Source organism: Triturus cristatus, chromosome 11 (assembly GCF_964204655.1).
Source record: "Triturus cristatus chromosome 11, aTriCri1.1, whole genome shotgun sequence".
NCBI lineage: Eukaryota > Metazoa > Chordata > Amphibia > Caudata > Salamandridae > Triturus > Triturus cristatus.
In genome coordinates, this window is record NC_140594.1 from 81,488,961 (window position 1) to 81,513,266 (window position 24,306).

The 24,306-nt window shown below is 48.3% G+C and overlaps 1 protein-coding gene across 1 annotated transcript in view; it reads left to right on the plus strand.

The window, feature by feature from the left end:
- The window catches only part of SLC25A1 (solute carrier family 25 member 1), a 91,325-nt gene that overhangs the window by 36,949 nt on the left and 30,070 nt on the right, over positions 1–24,306 (plus strand). The window contains exons 2-4 of the mRNA XM_085634159.1: positions 20,327–20,434; positions 22,187–22,286; positions 22,545–22,683. Coding sequence (XP_085490285.1) covers positions 20,327–20,434; positions 22,187–22,286; positions 22,545–22,683 — 347 coding nt within the window. The remainder of the gene's footprint in view (positions 1–20,326; positions 20,435–22,186; positions 22,287–22,544; positions 22,684–24,306) is intronic.

Here is a 24,306-nt window from a genome sequence, read left to right on the forward strand (position 1 = left end):
GTGAGGGTGTGTTACCAGTAATGTGAGTGCATGTTCCTGTGGGTATGGTGAAGGTGTGTTACCAGTAGTGTGAGTGCGTGTTCCTGTGGGTACGTTGAGGGTGTATTACCAGTAGTGTGAGTGCGTGTTCCTGTGGCTATGTTGAGGGTGTATTACCAGTAGTGTGAGTGCGTGTTCCTGTGGATACGGTGAGGGTGTGTAACCAGTAGTGTGAGTGCATGTTCCTGTGGGTACAGTGAGGGTGTGTTTCCAGTAGTGTAAGTGCGTGTTCCTGTGGGTACGGTGAGGGTGTATTACCAGTAGTGTGAGTGCATATTCCTGTGGGTACTGTGGGGGTGTGTTACCAGTAGTGTGAATGCGTGTTCCTGTGGATACGGTGAGGGTGTGTTACCAGTAGTGTGAGTGCGTGTTCCTGTGGATACGGTGAGGGTGTGTAACCAGTAGTGTGAGTGCATGTTCCTGTGGGTACAGTGAGGATGTGTTACCAGTAGTGTGAGTGCGTATTCCTGTGGGTACGGTGAGGGTGTGTTACCAGTAGTGTGAGTGCGTATTCCTGTGGGTACTGTGAGGGTGTGTTACCAGTAATGTGAGTGCATGTTCCTGTGGGTACGGTGAGGGTGTATTACCAGTAGTGTGAGTGTGTGTTCCTGTGGCTACGGTGAGAGTGTGTTACCAGTAGTGTGAGTGCGTATTCCTGTGGGTACTGTGAGGGTGTGTTACCAGTAAAGTGAGTGCATGTTCCTGTGGGTACGGTGAGGGTGTGTTACCAGTAGTGTTAATGCGTGTTCCTGTGGATACGGTGAGGGTGTGTTACCAGTAGGTTGAGTGCGTGTTCCTGTGGGTACGATGAGGGTGTGTTACCAGTAATGTGAGTGCATGTTCCTGTGGCTATGGTGAGGGTGTGTTACCAGTAATGTGATTGCATGTTCCTGTGGGTATGGTGAGGGTGTGTTACCAGTAGTGTGAGTGCGTGTTCCTGTGGGTACGGTGAGGGTGTATTACCAGTAGTGTGAGTGCGTGTTCCTGTGGCTACGGTGAGAGTGTGTTACCAGTAGTGTGAGTGCGTATTCCTGTGGGTACTGTGAGGGTGTGTTACCAGTAATGTGAGTGCATGTTCCTGTGGGTATGGTGAGGGTGTGTTACCAGTAGTGTGAGTGCATGTTCCTGTGGGTACGGTGAGGGTGTATTACCAGTAGTGTGAGTGTGTGTTCCTGTGGCTACGGTGAAGGTGTGTTACCAGTAGTGTGAGTGCGTATTCCTGTGGGTACTGTGAGGGTGTGTTACCAGTAATGTGAGTGCATGTTCCTGTGGGTACGGTGAGGGTGTGTTACCAGTAGTGTGAGTGCATGTTCCTGTGGGTACGGTGAGTGTGGCAGCTTCGGTGAGATGGGGCGCGTCACCGTGTGTGATAAACACATTAGTTAATTAGAGGAGGTTCAAAGTCTGCCAGAAATGTAATCAAAGCAATGGAGATATTATTTATGGCGGCCTCTCGGTCGGGGGTAGGGTGGATTTGATTATCGTCCATCAGGCCGTAAAATGGCCCTACGCCAAGTTGGAATGGACATGTCTCAAGCACAGACCACCTGGTGGGTGCTAGGTGTGCCCCGAGGCTGGAGGTGGAGCGGTGAGGTGCAGAGAAGCCATTGCACACAGTGTCAACAGTTGCACTGCGGAATGGGATCAGTGCAAAGAGAAAACGTGCAAACTGTCAGTGATTGTGACTCGCAGTCGAACGAGTTGGTGGAGAGGCGATGCAGTGCCTCGACTTGAAGATGTGCTGAAAGCACTAGAAACGGATGGCACGGGGTTCCCCTCGTGCAGTTTAAGGGGGTGAGGTCCATTCTGTGTCTATGGAAAAACGCGTTCGTACTCATGGGCCATGCAGCCCGGTTTCTCTTTCCTGACTGGAACGAGGTGATAAAAGGGTGCCGCTGGAAACTATTGCATGTCTTCGAGGCACCCTGCCCCTCTTCCTCCGGATCTGGTATTCGGAAGGACAATTTCTCAACCGAGAAATATAACAGCGCAGCGACGGAAGCGCTTGCTGCAACATAACGGATTTGTATGTAGCTTACAGTTCATAGGCCCAGCGCTGGGCAGCGCCGGGTCAGCCTTTCATCCTTCTGAGGTGCCTAAACTGAGCTGGGTCTCAGTAACACCTGCCATTTACTTTCAGAGAAAACAGCACCTCTGCGATAGGAAGCGCTATGCATAATAACATAGCTCGCGCTGCGATAGGAAGCGCTATGCATAAGAACATAGCTCGCGGTCAGTGGCGTAACAGAACTTGAGGAGGCCCCTGGCCCCTGCAAAGTACATGGAGGGGGGACCCACGCTCTAGACCCAGTCAGAAGCTCGCAGGCCAGGGGTCCGTCACCCATGCACAGTGATGGAGGGGGCCCGTAGAGGTCAGGGTCCCCCCCACACAGGAGGAGCTGCTGGGGTTACTGCTACGCCACGGTTTCTCATCCAATGAAAACGCAGTGCAGTGATACGCTGCTTTGTTGTGGTAACGTGCACTGGAAATGGAGGGGGAGAGGGAGACTCTGGTGAAAGACACTACTGGAGTGAAAAGCACCAGGAATGCGGTTTGTAAAAGGAAACTGCATGGCTACCACCTCACAGTTATTTTATGTGTGAACAGAAGTGCATTCCTGCTGATTTTTGCTCCCCGCAAGCCTTCCGTTTGGGCTCAAGCATCCAACCCATCTACCTCCTCTCCCCATGTGTGGAACAAAATAAAGGGAACGTGAATACATAGGGAGAGCACTGTAGGAGGAGTATTCTAGGCCAGATTAAAAATAATAAGCATTGGCAACGCCAATAGGTCTCAGCTTTGTCAATGATTTTCAGGTGTGTGCAGCATGGCTAAAGAACTAAAAAAAAAAGCCTTTGACATGGCCCACCAGTCTTCATTTTGAAGGCATGTGCATCACACACAACATGCCTTCAAAATGATGCGAGAGCTGTATGTTTTTCTTTGTAGTTACTGATCTGAGTTGGATCAGTGACTAAAATGAAACAAAAACCAGCTAAGCTTTTTTTAAGCAGATGGATCAGAGCAACATGGCGGGTGGAACCAATGAGGTCAGAAGGAACCCAAAGGGCGGGTGAGGGGAAACCGATGACACAAAAAGCAAAGTGGAGCACAGGGGAGGAACAAACAGGTGAAAGAGAGCAACTTGAAGTGGGCAGGAGAGAAGCACATGGACGAAAAAGCAAAGTGGAGGTACATGAGGTTGAATGCAACATGGGGGTGGGTAGTGGATAGAAGCACATGGAGCCTGAGAGCAACAAGGAATTCTGAGGGAAACAGCTGAAAAACACATGCACTGCCATTATGCGCTGAACTTAAGAGAAACAAGTATTACATTAACCCCTTCCCCGCTCATGACGAAGCCGCTCCGTCATGAGCCACGGTTGCCGTGTGCTCATGACGGAGCGGTTCCGTCATGTCACGGCCGTTGGCGGCCGCTCCGCCTACGCGGCGCTGTTTCCCCGCCTGTGCGGGGGGACAACGCAACTGGGCGGAATCATGACGGAACCGTTCCGTCATGAGCACAGCTCAACCGTGGCTCATGACGGAGCGGCTCCGTCATGAGCACAGCGCCACCGCGCTGCCCCCCCGCACCCCCCAGCGCTGCGGCGGAATTTCCCGCCGCAGCGAAAGGGTTAAAAGCAAGCAGTGGATGCTTAGAAGCCAACCAACCAAAAGAGATGGAAAAGAGGCTAGGCTGCACGGGAGGGACAAACACAATATTGACAAACTGGGACACAAACAAGAATCAGGCAAATGAGAGTGACAGTAAAGCCAACCAATGGTAAGCAACAGGTGGACTCCAAGCCCCTGCATGTTCTTGGTAGGCCCACAGTATGTCTCATAACAGGCAGCACATGCACGGTCTAGGAGACAAGACCTGAGAGTCTGCTTTTTTTCTGATGGAATGGTGTGAGGGGAAGTTGCAAAGTGATAAACAATTTTTACTTAGGTGTGAGGGGAACATGGCATAATATATTCAAAATCCGCTGCATGGCATTCTATTCGAGCCAGGCACAGCACAGTCCTTCATATGTTACTTGCCAAGCAATGCTGCGGTGCAGAAATGGATTGAAATAACATACCATTTATGTTGGGCTTGCAGCGATATTATTACTAAAATGTATTGTTTTTGATTGTGTTTTCTTTTACAATACTCTCTTCCATGTCACTAGCTCTCATCCCAAAGCACTGAACAGGGGTAGAGAAGATAGACACAACAGTGTGACGATCGGCGTTTCAGTATATGTTTCAATTAAATGAACTGCGGTAGAGTGAATGTAAGAGGTTTAGAGCTGTGAGTTATCTCAGCAGCTGGCGCTCAACCTGCTCAGCTACTGCACCTACACTGTGGCACTTCGCAAGCAATTATTGAGAGTTTATACTGCGATACACCCACTGTGGTCTGATTGCACGTCTGCGGGAGGGCTGTTGGACAGCGCGGCTGGCTTCCTCCACAGACCCGCAGGACACAATCTAACTGTTGGCTCACATTTTCTGAAGTGTTTGCTTCCACAGAATGACATGTATTGCGTGCCTCCCTGGTATTAGTTTCCGCTGTGAACTAGTACGAGTCAGTGCACTCGGTGCGGGGAGAGGGACAGCACACGCCGCACACAGTGCACGCCGAGTTTACAACCTTGAATGACACAGAACCCTGCCCCCACCACCCTCACCCGTGAGTACGGCCCGCGGGCCGACAGTGGCCCGGCAGGCCTTCATTGGCGGCCCACGGACCTTGCCTTGCAGTTTCCACGGCCGGCAGTAAACACAGAAGATGGCCGCAGGAGCATAGTAGTGAATACGTATTAAATAGGTATTCACTATGTATGCTCCTGCGGCCATCTTCTGTGTTTACTGCCGGCCTCTGTGACGTCAGGGCACCTTCGGAAAGCTTCCCAAAAGGCCCTTCAAAAGTCAGCTGTAAGTGCTTTCACAGCTGACTTTTAAAAGGGCATTTTGGGAAGCTTCCTGTTTGGACAGAGACAGAGGCAAAGATAGAGGCAGAGAGACAGATAGAGACAGGGACAGACAGACAGGGACAGACAGACAGGGACAGATAGAGGCAGAGACAGATAGAGGCAGAGACAGATAGAGGCAGAGACAGATAGAGGCAGAGATAAAAACAGAGACAGATAGAGACTGAGACAGGGACAGACAGACAGATAGAAGCAGAGACAGAGGCAGAGACAGACAGAGGCAGAGACAGACAGAGAGACAGAGATAGAGACCGGGATAGATCGAGGCAGAGAGATAGAGACAGAGATAGAGACAGGGACAGACAGACAGATAGAGGCAGAGACAGATAGAGGCAGAGACATGGACAGGGACAGACAGATAGAGACAGAGACAGATAGAGACAGAAAAACAGAGACAGAGAGACGGAGGGAGACAGAGGGAGGGTGACAGAGGGAGGGGGACAGAGGGAGGGGGACAGAGGGAGGGGGACAGAGGGAGGGAAACAGAGGGAGGGAAACAGAGGGAAGGAGACAGAGGGAAGGAGAAAGAGGAAGGGAGACAGAGGGAGGGAGACAGAGGGAGGGGGACAGAGGGAGACAGGGAGGGAGGGAGACATAGGGAGGGAGACAGACGGAGGGAGAGGGAGGGAGACAGAGAGAGAGACAGGCAGACAGACAGAGACAGACACAGATGTGTGTATGCTGGGTCTGGTGGCACAGTGGACGAATGCGTCCACTGCAGGGGCCTGTGTTCAACCTCATGGTCACGTTTTTTTTGTGTGCTCTAGCCTCGCCCCCTCCCCCACTGACCCCGCCCTCACCAACGCGGCCCTTGGCCACAAACCACACTGGAAATTTGGCTCCCGAGAGAAAGTTTGCGAGTACCCATGTTCTAAACCCTCCCACAACACACTAGCTGTTGCGTCGGAAGCCCCGCGTATTTCTCACTCGTGGCGTCAGTTGTGTCGAATACCATATAATAAGAAATACGTCTGCAGTAGTTGAAATACCTAGGACCATGCCTATATCTTTCTAGCGCTCGGCAAGATTCCCCCAATTCCACCAGCTAACTTCAGGCCTCAAATGATGATACAGAGGAAGCAGGCTCCCTCTTTTACCCTCCATAACTGACTAGGTGTATCGCCTCTCACAGGAGCACTCAGTCTCTCGTGCCAACCCATGGCCCTATCCTCCTCGGGTGACCTGACCCCTCGCCATCGGATAGCAACCAAACACCAGTTGTGCCACTCCAATGCCGGCACGGCCTACACAGCTCTTCCTCCTTTCAAGGTCGGTGACTCGAGTACCAGTAAATCGGGCAACAGAAATGATAGCCTTAAGATCGGCAGAGGCGTTCAACGGCAGTTATGAAATCCGCTCTGCTGAGAGCGTGCCGAACTTTAATCACACCTAGAATAGGCGAATAGTGTGGCGCTAGTGTACAGCGCTGAGGTGCATCCATTCAATAATAGCTGAGAGGCACTGGTGCTGTGTCACAGAACCGGTTTCCGTACCGCGGTCCTGCTGAGAAGTGTCCCTATTGTACCAGATTAAGTGCAGCAGCGATGACGGGAAGCACCGGCAGCGCCAAATAGCCTTACAAAAGTGCTGGTTACAAGAGCTGGTACTGGAAATATGAGATAAGGTAACCTCACCAATGGTGGCCGGTGTGGGTGCGGCAACCGTCTCACACCATCAAAGTGAAGATACCGAAGCACAAATATCTATGTATCTCATGCCTCACTCCACCAGGAAAGGCCCTCCTCACATGGTGCACAAACCTGTGTTTTATACCCCGAGTACTACTTTATACCGTCGGATATGTTGATGTTTACATGGTGATTACGCACCAAGAGTAATACACGACTAACCAAATAAAATAGAAGTTTTTGGATATCTTTATTGGCATTTATAATGAACGTTACAAACAATCAGGGTATATTCAGTTTTCACATATTATAGAGCAGCAGGGCAACACGCACAACAGTCCATCATCTCTTTACAGTATTTACAGTATAGCTGCAGTCAGATCTGCATCGGTTATCTCCGAGGCCTTGCTCCTATGCATGTGCCTCTACATTGTGAATCCCATGCATAACGACTGTGGTCTCCGACTCCGAACTTATCAGCTACCCTTTTCTACCAACCCCCTTCCTCTCCCCAATTATACTCCCCCACTCCACCCCCCCTCCATGTCTGTTGTATGGTCCCAAGTCCTAGGACTCCGTCAGTTAGCCTCCTGTCCCTAGTCTAATCAATGCCCGGCTTGACCCTGCGGCCCCATCCCACCCAAATAAAATAGAAGTTTTTAGATATCTTTATTGGCATTTATAATGAACGTTACAAACAATCAGGGTATATTCAGTTTTCACATATTATAGAGCAGCAGGGCAACACGCACAACAGTCCATCATCTCTTTACAGTATTTACAGTATAGCTGCAGTCAGATCTGCATCGGTTATCTCCGAGGCCTTGCTCCTATGCATGTGCCTCTACATTGTGAATCCCATGCATAACGACTGCGGTCTCCGACTCCGAACTTATCAGCTACCCTTTTCTACCAACCCCCTTCCCCCCCCCAACTATACTCCCCCACTCCACCCCCCCTCCATGTCTGTTGTATGGTCCCAAGTCCTAGGACTCCGTCAGTTAGCCTCCTGTCCCTCGTCTAATCACTGCCCGGCTTGACCCTGCGGCCCCATCCCATCCAAATAAAATAGAAGTTGAACATTTATTTACAAAGGAGCTGGAACATATCCTGACGCCATCATCGTCACTGTCCCTGTGAACGAGTCACTGCAGACCCAGGAACGGTGGGGCAGCCTGAGGCAAGAACAGCCCCTTCCATACATTTCAACTTAAAGAAGAAAACACAATTCAAGCCCTCCAATATGTTGAAATCCATAATCGAGGAATTCTGTATTTCCCCTGAAAAATGGCAATTTCGAATTACAAGATCCCCAGTGAGAGAGAGAGGGGCCTACCTTTCGGGGCAAACCTGACCCACAAACAGGCCTCCTGACTGTACTCTCTCCAGCTAAAGAACACCCACCCCTGGAAGCCAAATCCAATTCATGAATTTGAGAAAAATCTAAAGGAAAAAAGTACGAGAGTAAATGTGGCACATTCAGAGTAACAGAGCACCTCTGAAATTCAAACCACTCCTCAAGAAAAAGGGGCAGTGAAGGAATGACACTCTTTGTTAAGAACTGTCCAGAATGCAGCACCTGCTTGGAGAGCACTGGTGGCCTGACCCTCTGAGGGCCCCCACCCCCATCCTTGTTCTGGCCGGGCTCTGACTGAAGAGAAACATAACTTTGTTTCTCTTTGTTTCTCTTCAGTCCTGGATCAACTGGAGGAGCTCAGAGCAGACTGCAGCTGCTTAGAGCAAGAGGCATACAGCTCTCTACCGATGAGCTGAGGGGGACCCCCTTCACGTACTGAGGACTGGGCCCCCCCGCACCGCAGGGGCTGCGGGGGTGTTTGTTATGCCCCTACTCGCGGCACCTTAAATAAGTGCTTGAAGACAGGAGCAGTCGCATTAGCGTAGCTCTGGTTGCAAATACACGGTGTTGTGTGCACATTACAATCCATGCCACCCTTCCGTTGTGCACACATTGTCTGTTTGTTGCACGCCTCTCGGATGTGCAGGCGTGGAAGGGACTGGGAGTAAGTTTATAGTGTGACCGTGACTTGTATGGGAAGCAGGGCTGCAACTCACTGCTGTGCACGCTAACCTTTCTGGAAGGTAAACTGTATTTACAGATCGTTTCGGTCACATCGCTCCGTCGCTGAAGTCCTTCTTTTGGGTTTAGCGGGAGAGTCCCGCCGGATTACCCCCCCTTTCAAGCGTGGATGGGTGATGCACGTGAAGGCAGACTTCCTGTCCCAGGGTACCCGCGATCTTCCTTGCCGTCGCTGGTTATCGGGTGAATGAAATAATTTAATAAAGCAGGGCAGTAGGCCCACATGCAGTGTTTACAAAGAATCCAAGGCTTTTCATCTTGTGCATGGGCTTTGCATGGGCCAAGGTGCGCCCCTTTACACCCGTCTGCGCATAGAGACCGTGAAGGCTGAGGCAGGGTTAAGCTAGTGTATTGGCCCCTGTACAAAGCTCCCTTAATTTCATCGGACATGATCAGCTAAGGTGCCTGTGGCACAGAGAGTTTATTAAGCACATTACAGGGGCTGATCCCATCCTGGGAATTGGGTTAGGCCTAGAGCATTTACCCTGGATGTTTACCGGTGAAGTGGGGTGGTGAAGTGAGCTAAAGTACAATGATGGATTGAACCTAGATCTGTGACTGGGGGCGAGTGTCTCAAAAGTTTTAGCGCTCCGGCCATCATCTCCTTGTGTTTGCTTTGTTAGTCCTAAGTTGGCAGGGTATGCCCAGCCGTGGGTCCCTTGCTCACTTTGCCACTGGATTCAAGCTAGCCTGGCTGATGAAGGGTGTTACCTCAAAACCGGTCCCAGGATGCTTGTTTCTGGTTCAGGGAAGACTTAGCTTGGCAGTTCGGGCTGGACCGTTCCCATGAGGCACAGGGTCAAGACTGATTTGCATATAGCTGGGTCTGAACTGAGGTGGCAAAGTGAGCTAAAGAATGATGATGGATTCATCCCAGATCTGTGACTGGGGGTGGGTGTCTTAAACGTTTCAGTGCTCCGTCAATCATCTCCTTGTGTTTGCTTTGTTCGCCCTAAGTTAGCAGGGTATGCCCAGCCGTGGGTCCCTTGCTCACTTTGCCACTGGATTCAAGCTGGCCTAGCTGATGAAGGGTGTTACCCCAAAACCGGTCCCAGGATGCTTGTTTCCGGTTCAGGGAAGACCTAGCTTGGCAGTTCGGGCTGGACTGTTCCATGAGGAACAGGGTCAAGACTGACTTGCATATGGCCATGTCTGAACTGGGGTGGCGAAGTGAGCTAAAGAATGATGATGAATTTAACCCAGATCTGTGACTGGAGGTGAATGTCTGAAAAGATTCAGCGCTCCTTCATCAGGAGTCTGTGCTCACGTGCCATGCCCCTTCATCAGGAGTCTGTGCTCAGGTGCCAGGCTCCTCCATCAGGAATCTATGCTCATGCCCCATGACTGGAGTCTGTATAGCGTGCCACGCCCCTCTGTCAGGGGTCTGTGCTCACGTCCCACACCCCTCCCACATAAGTCTGTGCAGACCTGCCACGCTCCACCATCAGGAGCCTCACTCAGCTCATGTGCTATGTTTGCCTCCATTTTCAGTGCTCCGTGTCACAAATTCTACTGTAGTAAAATCCATTCAAGACTTGGGCCCTAGTTACGAGTGGCCCCAGAGGGCGCTGCGACATTTATTGCATCGGTAAAGCCCGGTATCCTGTGCTTCTAGAGGGGAGCGGGATACACTGGAATGGCAATTTAAGGGTTACTTGCAATGTTTTTGAGCGAAATATAATGAAATGTAAATTTATTTCAAGGAGACTGTCGGTCAAACTGTCAGGAGATTTTAACCCACTTTCTTGTTTTGCTTGTATGTTTCTCCCCCGCCCCCTTCTCTCTCTGCTACGCACGAGCACACCTTCCTGCCCCCCAGCCACCAGTGCTGACAGCTGAGGCCTCGTGCAGACTTTTGTCTGTTTTTCGTTCTCATCCACAGACAGCTTTGAGCTCTGCTTGTTGCAGACCTATTAGCATATCTGCCAACTTACAAAATAACTTCAATGTGTGAGGAGGAGGTGGGGCCTTGGAGGGGGCGGGCCTGGTGCGGAGAGCTATCTAAGGGCATACCTGCAAATTTATAAAGAAATGACACTGTGTGAAGAGGGGGGCGGGGCCTCATGGGGGGAGCTACTGAGAGGGTCTCTGCCCTCCACTAACTCCCCTTTCTCAAAAAAAATATCCACCAACCCCTCTCCTCTGCCTCCCCTCACGAAAAAAAATCAAAGCTTCACTGAGGTGGTCGCCTGTGTCCTGGGGTGTTTTCACACCTTTTAATGGACATCGGCTGCCTACAGCCTCAGAAAACAGCTGAAAATCCCAGTGGCGGCTGGTGACATTATAATGGTAGGGCAATAATAACTGACAGGTGTTGCACACCTGAAGGGGATTGGGCATCACCAAGAGAGTTTGCTTCAGGCAGTTAAACCCAGAAGGCATTTTAGTGCATTGGTCAACACATGTCCCAGAAAAATTGCTGGAAAACTCATAGGTTTAAAAAGCAATTTGTAAGGGGTACTCAGCACTCTTAAATGTTCCAATACTTCTGAGTATGCCACCTGAAGCATGATGCATTTTCAATAGAAAATACTACTTTCAAATGCTTACAGTATGACGCAAAACAGAATGTTGTAGCAATACAATAAAAACACGGGTACCAAGAATATGCTTTACTACCTTTTGAGAAGGCGTGTGGGATGCCTCTGTATATCCCTTCAGACCAGGTTTTGCCATTTCTTAGCACTGTAAGCACAGATGTTACACATAGCAAATTCAACTGCACCCTGACAAATTGTTGGTTTGCCCTTACAGGGATACCAACATATGCTCCAAAGAGCACACCAGGTATCAGCAGAAGATATGTAACTCAGTGAGCTATTCACGTTTTCAGCACATTTAAAACTATGGGCGTGACTTTTTAAACGGTGCTCTGGGTGTCACTTATCCAGCTGTTTTCATTTTACCAGGAAAGCACTGCCTGCCATGTGCCTCATAGGACTCACTCCTGCCATCTACATTATCAAAAGATTCTTACCAAAGTGGTAAAATCTGTTAAAAACCAGGAGTATTTACTTTTATAGTACGGTTAACACCTGGATTGGACTGCAGCAGACGTAATGCTGCTTCTGTGATCCGAGGGCTCAGCCAGCGGTTGCTTTTTTCACCGAAATAAAGAATGTACGGCATCGCTCAAGAACTCTGTACATATTGCTTACGTTAACACTTGTATTTACTTGCTTTATTATGTATGTGTGCTATACTGTTTTGCTGTAGGGTCTCCCCTACACACATTGAGGGGTTACAAGGGTCTCCCCTTCCTGGACAGCACCATACTCACTAGTTTACTCAGACACACCAAACGTAAATTTGCTGAGCGCCGAGACTTCCTATATACTAAAACCCTTAACTTAGTTGTGTGCGTGGAGGCTATCAAGAAAGTCGAATCTACGAGGACGATTTATTTCCTCTGATGATGCTGCTGAGTTTGAAGAAAATCACCCCAATCGCCTGCAGGATGGCAAATGTGGCATTGTTCTCGTAAACATTGAAAGCGGACTTCGGAAATGAGGAATTTGTTGAATGTGAAAAGATTGGCGCACGCCATGTGACGCACATGACGCAGAGCTTCAGCCAGCAGTCTCGGGCAGGCTTCATTCAATCAGCCCCATACTCCAATTCAGCACCGCGTCTTTTTCTGGGAATAAAGGGCTGTAAAAAGGTACGCCTTGTGTGATGGTACCAACACTTTGGGCGTATGCACATGCGCAGGATTGGCCTGCTAGTGACTGGCTGCACCAAAATAGTATACCACAAATAAAGGTGGAAAAGTGTTAATTGGGCTTGAGGGTCAGTGAGGTGTGGCCCCAGCGCCATTTAATACCAGCCGCCACTGCGCTGGAAAATCCCCTGTTTACAGTGGTTTTCAGCTCGTTTTTCCTGCCGCCGTGTGATTTTGGCTCCTCACTGGGTGACTGTGTGATGGGGGCTGAAATCGTGTGACACATACGGTGACACCGTGTGAGTTGACAGGTATGTATTACGGACACTAGCAATACTGAAAGTGGGCTTTGGGTCACCGCGTTGCTTACCATTGGCTGGCTTTCTCATCACTCATTTGCTTGCTTCTTATCGGATTGTTTTCCTGCCTCTTCTTCTGCTTCTTGTGTTCGTCTCACCTGGACCATAGCTTCTTTAAATCTTTTGACTGGATGACTTGTATCCTTCCACTGCTTGCATTTAGGGAGCTACTTTTTTCTTTTCTACTCCAGTATTCTTGTTGAGTGCATGTGTTTCCTTCCTGTCTCATCTGTGTGCTGCTTCTCCCCTCAAATCTCTACCCTTGCTGCTTTTCCTGTTAATCTCACCACCCCCTTGAGCTTGTCTCTTGCTTCTCCAGAACCCTGTCCAGTTTTTTTTATTTTACATTTTATTTTTAACCCTCCTCCCAACCCCACAAGCTTCTCCGCTGTACCCAGCCTCCCCTCACCCCAGGGTTATCCCCTCCTTCGCTTCCCGTCCCTCATAGTTGTGCTCTTTCACGAAAAATAAAACATTTCTATTTTCTAGGAAGCCTAGAGATGCAAATTGCAGCTCGGCCACTCTTTTCTTTAAAAAAAAATCAATGCAATTTGACACACTTTTTATGTTTTTTTATTATCTACTCCACGATGGACGTCCACTCGCTTGGAGTGGTAAATTAAACAAAAAAATAAAATGGTCAGTGCATTATTACGCATGTGTGTGTATGCGTGTGATGCTGGCGCATATGGACACGTGCGATGAATGGTGACGCATGCATTTGTACACATCACTGCCTTTTTCTTTTCTTGTTTAACATTTCTTCTGTTTAACAATACAGTAATAACCTTTGTCATGATTCGCCTGGCTTCTCGTGCCAGTTAAGTGTTTTGAAATGTACAGAGCTGTAGGTAGACTGATGGTGCCAGCAGCCAGCTGCCCGCAAGGCCGGGTACTGAAAACTTTCTCTCTTAATGTTGCTTCAGAAACTCCTGGAGCCAAGCATGCAGCCACGCGGTCACGTGCTCCCACGTCACTGGTGTGCCTTTTTAAGTTTCAATCTATTACCTCTGATGCATTTATTCCTCTGTCCCAGACTGAGCCCTGGGGTGGTACATTTCTCGCTCTACTTATCCCATTCATTTGTGGCACGGGCAGGACTTTTGTTATCCCGTGCCAGAGCGCGATGCTTTTAGAGGGCTTACAGGGTAAGGGGGGGGGGGGGGGGGGGTTGCTTGACATGGGGCGCATAGTGGCTATTGGTGCAAAGTCCAAGCATATGCAGGAACCAAAACCAAGCTTAACTTCGGCCATGTAATGGCCGGCCAGACCTTTAGAAGTGACCGAGCCAAAAGGTGACCACCTCCTTCTAGGTCACTGGGGACACTGTTTCCTGTTCTCGCCTTTCATGTGATAACCTAATGCATTGTGGGTGTTGTAGTCTTGTTTTGCTCTTTTACCTAATTAGAACGGATACAGGAGATCATTGAGTTGCAGGTGAAAAGGTCAGGACTGCAGACAATCAGAAATGACCTAGGGTGAGATGGTCGCCCAGCCAGGCAGGGGTCCAGGGGTGATGGGGCATGGACCGAGCAGTGGTCCAGCATTACCAGAGATGGGACAGGCCTTTTGAGTGACTGGAGGATGGAAGGGAAGGAGTTGGCTTGCTTTTCCAGATATGTATCATTCTCTAACCTTTGGAAACGTGATGTCAGCAGCAAGGGTTTATGACAGGAAAGTGTGTGTAGCGCCAAGCTTTGCAACAACAGCACAATAAAAAGTTACAAAGAACTTCAAGGTCAACCCAAGCTTAGCTAAGAGGTTAAATTATTAATATAACTTTCTGAGCACGCAATCCTGCTGTTCGAGGGCGCTCTGCTGTGTCCGGTCTGGGACAGTAGGACAAGGGCTAGGACCCCTGTGAGCGGGACGTGGGACAGAGGCCCATAGACTGGGAGGACAAGAAACATACCTCTATGGGACAGAGAACCAGTTCTGCATCAGAGCGTCAAAGGAGTCAAAGAAAGGAGACGAAAGAGAAATCATAAAAAGAAAAGAAGAAAAAATAAAGACAGAGAAAAGAAAGACAATGGAAGGATAAAAAAAACAACGTAAAAAAGTACAGAAAACAGACAGAAAATTAGAAAAATATAAATCTATAAAAGGAGCGAGAGAAAGAGGAAGAAAAAAGGAGGCATTTAAACAAAAAGAAGGGAATAGTGTGAAAATGGGACTGAATTAGTGGAAAAAGAGAAAAAAGTAGAAATGGATGAGAGCTTAAAAGTGGGAAATCACATAAACACATGAAAAAATGAAGAAAGCAAGATAGAAAGGAAAGATTGACGGTTAGAAGAACAAGGGTTAGGGAATTAAAGAGTAGAAAAGCGATAGGAAAGAAACAAGAAAGGGGAAAAAGAAGGAAAGCACGGGAAAAGACAAAAGGGGAGAAATTAGAGAAATAGAAAAGGAAAGCAAGAAGGAATGTTCAGGCAAGGGTGGGCAGAGGGGTCCTGCACTGTCATCTTCTGTAGGGCTGTGTTTAAAGTGCTGCCTTATCAGGAGGCCGGCAGCTGCACGGTCTCAAACGAGGCGGCAGATAATCGTCATGTGTAAGAGGGAGCCTAGGAGTTCACCCAGCCTCCTTCCCATGCCTGCTCTCAGGGGGGAGGCTCGAACATCCTGTCGTTCAAGGTTAGTTGAGCTGGTGTTTTCTTTAAAGGGGTGTTGGCTTTTTCCGCCAATCACTGGGTCCTCCGTAGTAGCGATGAGTCATGCCTTGGTAGTAGTGCGGATCCCGCCTGAATGAGTCAGCATAATTGCAACGCACTGCAGCCCTGGAAAGCCAAGTGGGTGGAGCGATCGTGGGAGGGGGCGGGGGGAGGCGGAATAAACGGAAAGAGGAAAGAAAGTGTTACTGGGGACGGATGTCGCGAGGAGAGTATTCATGTAGGAAGAGAAATGTTCAAAGAATATTCCTTTCATTTGTTTAATTTGGGAGTTTTGAATTGCATGTACAAGGCCCATGTGGGGCTGACCTCTTAACAAAGAAAGATGTGTATTACAAGCATAATTTGGTAATCAAAAAGGGCGATACATCAAGAGGAGCCATTTGGTGTGAGCGGCCTGTTACAGGGAAACAAAATGCAATACAAGCATTGGTAATGTCAAAAGGGTCCGGCTTAATGTGCTTTGCCCAGACCTCATAAAGGCACGTCTCCCCCTGCCCTCACGCACCGCTTATCCTGTAAGAGCACTCTGCTCACCCTGCACTCACACTCCACTCCCCTGCACTCATACTACAACACTCACCCTGCAGTTACAGCCCTCTCTCCCTTAGAACTGCGTCATATGTAAACAGGGCACAAGTCAGGGGCACACGCGGGTCAACGGCATCCACCTACTAATTTCAGAGGGTGGACGCCGTCCACCCGGCCATGAGTTCAGGCTCCACTGAACTGTGATGAACTCGTCCCGGTGTAATTTTCAGACATTGGGATCCATTTAGCAGCGCCTGCACGTTGCCTTCTTTAGTTCAGCGATACCAAAGGGGATGATGGACGGAGCGTTAGAGCAAATCAAACACTCACCCCCAGTCAACTGATCTGGGTTTAATCCATCATCATTCTTTAGCTCACTCCACCACCCCAGTTCAGAGATGGCCATATGCAAATCAGTCTGACCCTGTGCCTCATGGGAACAGTCCAGCCCGTCCATCATCACAGGGTCAGACTGATTTGCATATGGCCATCTCTGAACTGGGGTGGTGGAGTGAGCTAAAGAATGATGATGGATTAAACCCAGATCAGTTGACTGGGGGTGAGTGTTTGATTTGCTCAAGCGCTCCGTCCATCATCCCCTTTGGTATTGCTTTAGTTCAGAGCAGCACTGTGCAGGCGGCAAGGGGGGCTTTGTTATTTTAAATTCCAACCGGGCCAGAAATAAAGGCAGAATTTAAGGGGCCATTCGGCCTTCTTTTGTTTCATTATGCAGGCCAGGCGCTGTCTGGAGCCTCTCACCTAGCTGCAAATGTAATGGAGGGGAAACAAAGGCACACAGCTTGGTATTACTTCACAAGTGCTTAAGAGAGACATGATTTTGACTTTGTTCAGTGTCTGTATTAAAGATATAAAAACGCACCGTGGAAATATCAGATGTGGTGATCTGTCCCAGTATTTACACTAATACCAATTTTAAATACTACCTTTTAAGCGCTCGGTTTAATGCTACTCATCTCAATGCAGCGTATCAGAGCGCTTTATATATCACATATACATTATACATAGTCAATAAATTGTGTGTGTAAATCAATGTACAGAATATGTAATATAAGACCAGGGCCACTGGAAGTATGCAGCAATGAAGGATTAAATTATGCGGCACGTTTACAAAAGTATGTGGCATGAAAATGCAAATTATGCGGCATAAAGAGGCATATTTTGTGATAGTACCAGTCAATTTTTTTAATAATATTTACACATCCTAACACTGTCTGGACAAAGGTTTCACCGTATTAGTACAAGTTTAACACCCAAATACAGCAATATGCAACTGAAAGGTGAACAGTCAACCTTTGCAAAGTTCCGCTGCACAGCAAAACACATTTTTAGTAACTTTTGATCAGTTTGGGCAAGAAACAACATTTTTTGTCAAAATCTGCAGTAGATGATGATTATGTGGCAAATCCATTATTCAACGAGAAACGCAGTGGTGGCAGAATCACATAATTCCTGTGGGCCCGCATGAAACAGTGAGGGTAACAAGGTGTAAGAGTCACATGTCCTTCATTGCTCACTGTGCTACTTTAAAAGGATTGCGGTTTATGAACTGCAACTATCAAAAGGATCTCTGTTTTAAAAGCAGCAAACCACTACTTACCTATCTACATAAATTAAAATATGTCCTCTGCATGTTACATGATGTGCTTTGCAGGAGACACAGTAATCCTATTTACTTTTTTAATTCAAAACTGGGACTAAAGAAAACACAAATCTCTCCTGGTAATGCGTCACCCTCCAGAGTTATTTTACCATTATTATTATTTACTGAGCAAACAAAGATCTCTGGAGCAGATGCCTTAACCCTATAAGATCTTTAAAAAAAAATGTGACTTTGCAATCTGTTAAGCAGAACAGATTTACTGCCACATTTCTCCTTGTTGACAATTTCTTTGTTACAACAAACACTGGGGTGAATGTATGACATTGTTCTGCATTCTGTCCATCAATTGTTGTTTTGACAATTTCTTTGTGGCAGTGTTTAAAAAATAAAAGTTGATGCCCAGATTTTGCATCAGGGTTGTGTCGTTTTGCCACAACCCCAAAGCGAAATCTCATTTGTTAAATACTGTGATGCGCTCACATGCACTCATGATAGACCTGCTAAATATATGTGAGGTCTTAAGATCTGATGTCACTTCTTGTGAGTTCATGGTTGTGCTGTCACTTCCTTTGATATCACATCCACATTATTTTTTAGGTCTGGCTTGACAGCGCAGCTGTCGCTGAACCTCATGTGATCAACAGAAAAATCACTTCAAGACATATAATTGAGAGAGCAGCTTTAACTCCGCCTCTTCATCCCTACAGCTTTTGATTGGCTAGAGTTTGTGTGCTTGCACTGGAAACGAGTGAGCGTTGCTTCGTAGGGATTTCCCCTTGCCTGAGATGTCCACCTTGCTGAAATATAATGAAGCAGCAGAGTGCAAGGAGAAGAATAAGTTGTGTTATGTGTATTTGTAAGGTGCACTATCACCCGCGAGGATCGGGTACACTCATGAAAGATGGAGCACTGTGGAGAACATATTTTGTCTAAGAGATCACACAAGAGAAGGGGATGTACAAGAGGAGGGACTAAGTAAAAGAAGGTAGGAAAGAGGATGTAGAAAGCATGCAAAGAAATTGCCAGGAGGAGGGGGGATTTACAAAAGGGGGAAAACAGGTGTGGAGGAGAAGGGTGACAGTATAAGGAAGAAAAGGAATATGTAAAAAGGAAAACAACATAAAATCCGATCAAGTGCTGCAACATGATGGGCTTTGCTGGGGCAGTGTAGAGTCAGGCGCCTATTTCATGTGCCTGTGGGGCGGAAAGTGAATTCATTTACCGTTTTTTCTCTGCGTTAGCTCACATTTTTTTTTCAAGTAGTACAGCATGAAAATAGTGAGCAAGATTTGCCTCTTTCCGTTTCTGAGTGGAGCTGTCTCAAAATAAAGCACTAACGCAGACAAATATTGAGTTGACTTAATTCACTTTATGGCCCGTAGGCGCATGAAACAGGTGCCCATGCCTCCGCTGCTCACAAAATGTAACAGATAATGCAAAATAACTTATTGCCATGACAAGTCAGGGTTGTGTTGCCCTATCCCAGAAAGTGCATATTCTCCTTTTATCCCTATAAACCTCTATTTTACCCCCTTCCATCTGAGGATAGCAAATCAGAGCTGTTTGCTTTAATTGTGAACATGAGTAAGGTGCAGTTTTTAGCCCAAGCCTACCAGACAGAGCAAGCTGCGTGGTTGCAAAAGACCTTTTGTCAGCTTAGTCAGAACCTACAGGCACATATACCCCGCCCATTGCATACCATTGGTTGACTTTATTGTCACTCTCATTTGCTTGCTTCTTATTTGATGGCGTTTTCTTCTCCCAGCTTGTCCATCTTGTGTTTGTCCCTACCCTGGAGCAAAGCCTTTTTACCATCCCTCTGATTGGCTGCTCACTTTTGGGATTTTTTTTGGGGGGGGATTAAGCACTCCATGAGAGTGCATGTTCTTTCTAGCTCTCTGCTTCTTTCTCCTGTGTGCTTTCCCCAAATGCCCACTCCATTCCCTGTTTTTCATATACTTCTCTCCGAATCCTCTTGTGCACTGTGTAGTTCTCACCCTCGTTTGCTTCTCCCCTGTGCGGCTATTACTTTAATGTGTTTTCCTCTTTTACGTGCTTGTCCTCCCGCCGACATGTTCTTCTTTCTCCTGCTCTTGTGCTACACGTTCTTATCTCCATGTGCACTTCTCCACCACCCTCCCCTGTCTTGTTCTTGCCTCATATGATCTCTGCCCCATCTTCTCCTGTTACCCCTCCCCCCACCCTTGTGGTCGAATTTATTTTGCCTTCTATCATCGTGTATGTGCATGCGAGTGGAATGATGTGATCCCCAGCAGTAGTCACATCATTATGACATTTTAAAACCTTTTTTTATGACCATGCAGCACAGTGTCAGCCTGATACTGTGGAGGATCGCAAAAGGCATAGGCAAAGCCAATAGATCCAAAAAGGCGCAACTTAATGGCTTTGCCAATGGTTGTTTTAAAGAAGCAGCATCCAATGTGCAATGAGTGAAATTAAACACTAATGTATGTGCACCATTAAGTCAGTGTTTGGGGAATCTCAGAATCACAGTAGTCTGGACCTTTCAGAAACTGGTCACCAGAACAACTCTTGCTTTAAGGACCCACTGAGCAGTGTTTGCTCTCGGAACAATGTTCACATAGCGCAGCCATGTGGGTTGAGGTGGGCAGCAAGGCTGAAAGCCCGCCATACTCGCCCCTGGCCATGATGTGTTACATACTCTGTCCTCCGCATCCCAACACTGGCATCTCACAGAATCCTTTTGTTTCGGTCTCTGTAGGTGGCATCGCCGGGGGCATCGAAATCTGCATCACATTCCCTACCGAGTATGTCAAGACACAGCTACAGCTGGACGAGAAAGCCAACCCGCCGCGTTACAAGGGCATCGGTAAGTGTGTGTTCGACAAGATATCTCTGACCATATGCATCAGGTCAGCCTTTTCCATGTTTGTCATTTGTATCTAATAACTTAGGGGTCTATTTACTAAGATCTAATGTCGTGTTTGCGTCACAAAAGGGACACAAAATGACGCGAAATCTTTTTTTAGTAATCTTCTTCCCAATGCTAAACTTGTTTAGCGCTGGAAAACACTCGAAAGTAGAGCATAGCCCTGCTTTGCATCACTTAGCGCCTACGGGGCATACCATGGACAGTGCCTGGGTGTTCCCATGCAACCATCCAAGGTTTCTGATGCTAAACCATTTTAACTTAAAAAAGTAGGTTTAGCGTGAGAAAATAGCACCCATTACAAATAGGCGCTATGAAGGAGAATTGTTTTCATGTCTCCTTTCTTTTCTGACTTTGAATGTGTGCTGCACTGTACAGCACACACACAAAGTGGGAAAAGGTTTCAAGTTATTCTAAGCATGGTATTTTGTACTGGAAGGATTGCCTTCCAGTACAAAACCTATGCTAGACTCACTGAGAGATCCATGCACTATGGTGCAAAGATGTCTCCTTGGCGCACGGCAGCATATTTCTGTGCCGGTGCTAGGGATAGGGGAGGAGTGTGTCATATTTCTATAAATATGGTGCTCTCCCCTTCTGACGCAGCGCATTTGCGGCTGCTACACTGCGCTGCGTGAGAAACTAGTAAATCCGCCCCTTAGTGTCAACCCAACGGGCCTGCATTATAAGATGTATTTCTGCAGACAGAAAGCTCAAGTGAGTGACCTGGGATAGTCAATTGGCAAAGGTTACCCTCACACTATTGCCTGTCCCACAAGAAAGTGCATCACGGGGCACAAGCTCCTAGGCAGGGTATACCCCAAAGCGCATATCTGCACCTCCAGCATCAGGTTTTGCAAGATGCCATCAGCAGCACCTGAGAGAGATCTGGATGTCCCTTTTTCTGGGGTCTTGTTTCATCAGTTATTAGACTTTTCTTTGCAGGTGTAAGGGCGAGACCCTCACCCATGTCTGTTCCTCTTCTCCCAGAATGGGATCGCGCTGAGGCTTTGGTGCTGCACCTCGTTCGCATCTGCCCTTTTCTCTCTTGCTTCTCCTTGGGTGTCAGGACACAACACTTCTGTTGTGTCTTGTTATCTCTGCTTTCTATGTGTCTATGCTCTGCCATGAACACTATGCTGTCTGAACATCTGCTGTGTCACTTGGAGTGTTGTTATGACAGCTACACCAGTTGGGACCTGATCTGGGAAGGGGGTGTTGTGCTCCTAGTGGGGTGTCCTGTAGGTACACACTTGTAACCTGTAATCAAACCTGATGTTTCATGAACACATCCAGATGTGTAAATAAAGAAGCTACAAGTTATGAGTCCGGAACTAACATTGCGCATAAAGGACTTTGCTACAACTTACTTTCTGGCTCTCTCCGTACTCTGCTATTCTACTTATGCTGTGGTTTCATTTGATTGTATCATTTCCTGGACTCTAAGTTGCTCACTAATACTGGTTTTCACGAAGTGATCCACATTCTTTGGGTTTTTTTAGGCTCACACCCTGATCCTGGTCCTTCCTTGATTTCTGCTCACTTACCGGATGTGCTCTAAAGTTTCTTATTCTGATATGTCAGACTCTCTCCCTTGTATTGGAGTCTCATGCCCTGGTGCCATTGGTTGGTGAATTGCCCAATCAGAGGGGCTTTCATCTGACGCGCTTGTGTTTGCCCTCTTCCTCCCAGGTGACTGCGTGAAGCAGACGGTGCAGGGCCATGGGGTGAAGGGGCTGTACCGAGGCCTCAGCTCCTTACTCTACGGGTCCATCCCCAAGGCTGCCGTCAGGTGGGTCTTACCTCGAGGACAGTCAGTCTGCCCTACCCTCTGACTCCTGTATATGCCGTGTGTCGTTCTCTTGTTTCATCTCATGGCTCATTGGCCTCATCTAACATGTGCTTGTGCTGCTGTCTGCTCCTCTTACCCTCCATGTATTGACCTCTGTCCAGTCCTTCCCATGGTTCTCTCGCAACGCACCCCCTTCACGGTCTTACCTTGTTCCCTTCTTCTGGGCCCTTTCCTGATGTTTTTGTCTTTCTCCTGCAGGTTTGGGATGTTTGAGTTTCTCAGTAACCACATGAGAGATTCCCAGGGGAAGCTGGACAGTAAGCGCAGTGTGATCTGCGGCCTGGGCGCGGGAATGGCCGAAGCCGTCGTCGTCGTGTGTCCAATGGAAACTATCAAGGTAATCACTTCCTGGTTCTGTCTCCGCGTGAGCAGTGCTTCCTCTATCCCTCGGCGTCGATACATCATTCCCTTCATAAATTGGTACATGGAGAGCGTTTCTCCTACCACTCAACCTCACTCTGCCTACATTTACAGGCTGCAGGGGCACATCCTTTATTGTCTACTATTGCTTCCCTACTAATGGCAGCTGCCTGGCTCGGCACCTATACTGCTACCAGACCCTGGCAAGTACTTGAGCCTACCCGGGCACACCCCATATACCTCTACCACAATCTAGCTACCATTGGAGGCTGCCAGGGGACACTCCATATACCTCTACCCCACTCTAGCTACCGCTAGAGGCTGACGGGGCGTGCCCCGTATACCTCTGCCCCGTTCCAGCTACCGCTGGAGGCTGCCGGTGCGCGCCCCATATACATCTGCCCCGTTTCAGCTACCGCTGGAGGCTGCCGGGGCACACCCCGTATACCTCTGCCCCTTTCCAGCTACTGCTGGAGGCTGCTGGGGCGTGCTCCATATACTCCTGCCCCGTTCCTGCTACCCCGGGAGACTGCCGGGGTGCGCCCTGTATACTCTAGCCCGTTCCAGCTACTGCCGGAGGCTGCCACGGCACACTCCATATACCTCTACCCCACTTCAGCTACCGCCTCCAGAGGCTGCCAGGGCACACTAAATATACCTCTATCATATCCCAGCTACCACTGTAGCACAGCCCACAACCCCTATAACAATTTTCCTACAACTGGGGGTGTCTGGACACCCCCTGAACACAGTCTCCCTACTACTGGCAAAGTTTGAAGAACCTCCCAACTTCAATATCACGCTCTCCCTTCCAATGGCGGATTTCTGGGACACCACTCAATTTCTGCTATATAGCCTCTGACTACGGCGGTTAGCCGAGTACACCCATCACCCTCTACTGTACTCTCCCTAACATTCCCTGCTGTGCTTAATTTGTGAAAGAAAAAGAGCAGGTTGCCGGAGCTCTGGTCAGAAGCCGGCGGCCGGCGCAATTAAATGTCGGCATGGCGAATACCAAGGCTGGTAGTTTTCCATCTACTACCAGGCACTCCCTGCCCTTTTTTCCCCACTCTTGTAAGTTTCTGTTTTCTCCCTTTGTGACGGATTTGCCATCTTTCTTTTCCTCGGTCTTTACCCATCTGTGTGTTTTCCCTCTCTTTGCACTTGTTAAATGTCTGATGTGGGAAATGAACCGTGCTTTTCAGAAAGGCAGGAGAAAGGTGTCGAAGGTCACCAGGGCGTACCAATCCGTCAGAAGCGCCTCTTCTAAGTCTGTGACTTTAAAGCACATGATACAGTCAAGCCCCGGTTTGGGTAACATCGGGGAGCGCCTTGCATTCAGGGGCTGCTTGTTTTAAGGATGCCAGCTTCCCTGAAGTTGTGAACTGACAGCTAAAATGCAAACTTTTCTGTACACAGAGAACAGGTACATTGCTGCAGTGCAGTGCAAGATTCCCAAACGCTCAGACTGAGCAATGTAGCTATCATTAGTGCAGCAGGTGCAGTGGCACCAGTACCCCAGGGCATCAGTGGCTTCCTGCACCCGCATTGTGTCGATATTTTACTAGCCAACAGTGGTGTAACGAAAGTTGAGGGGGCC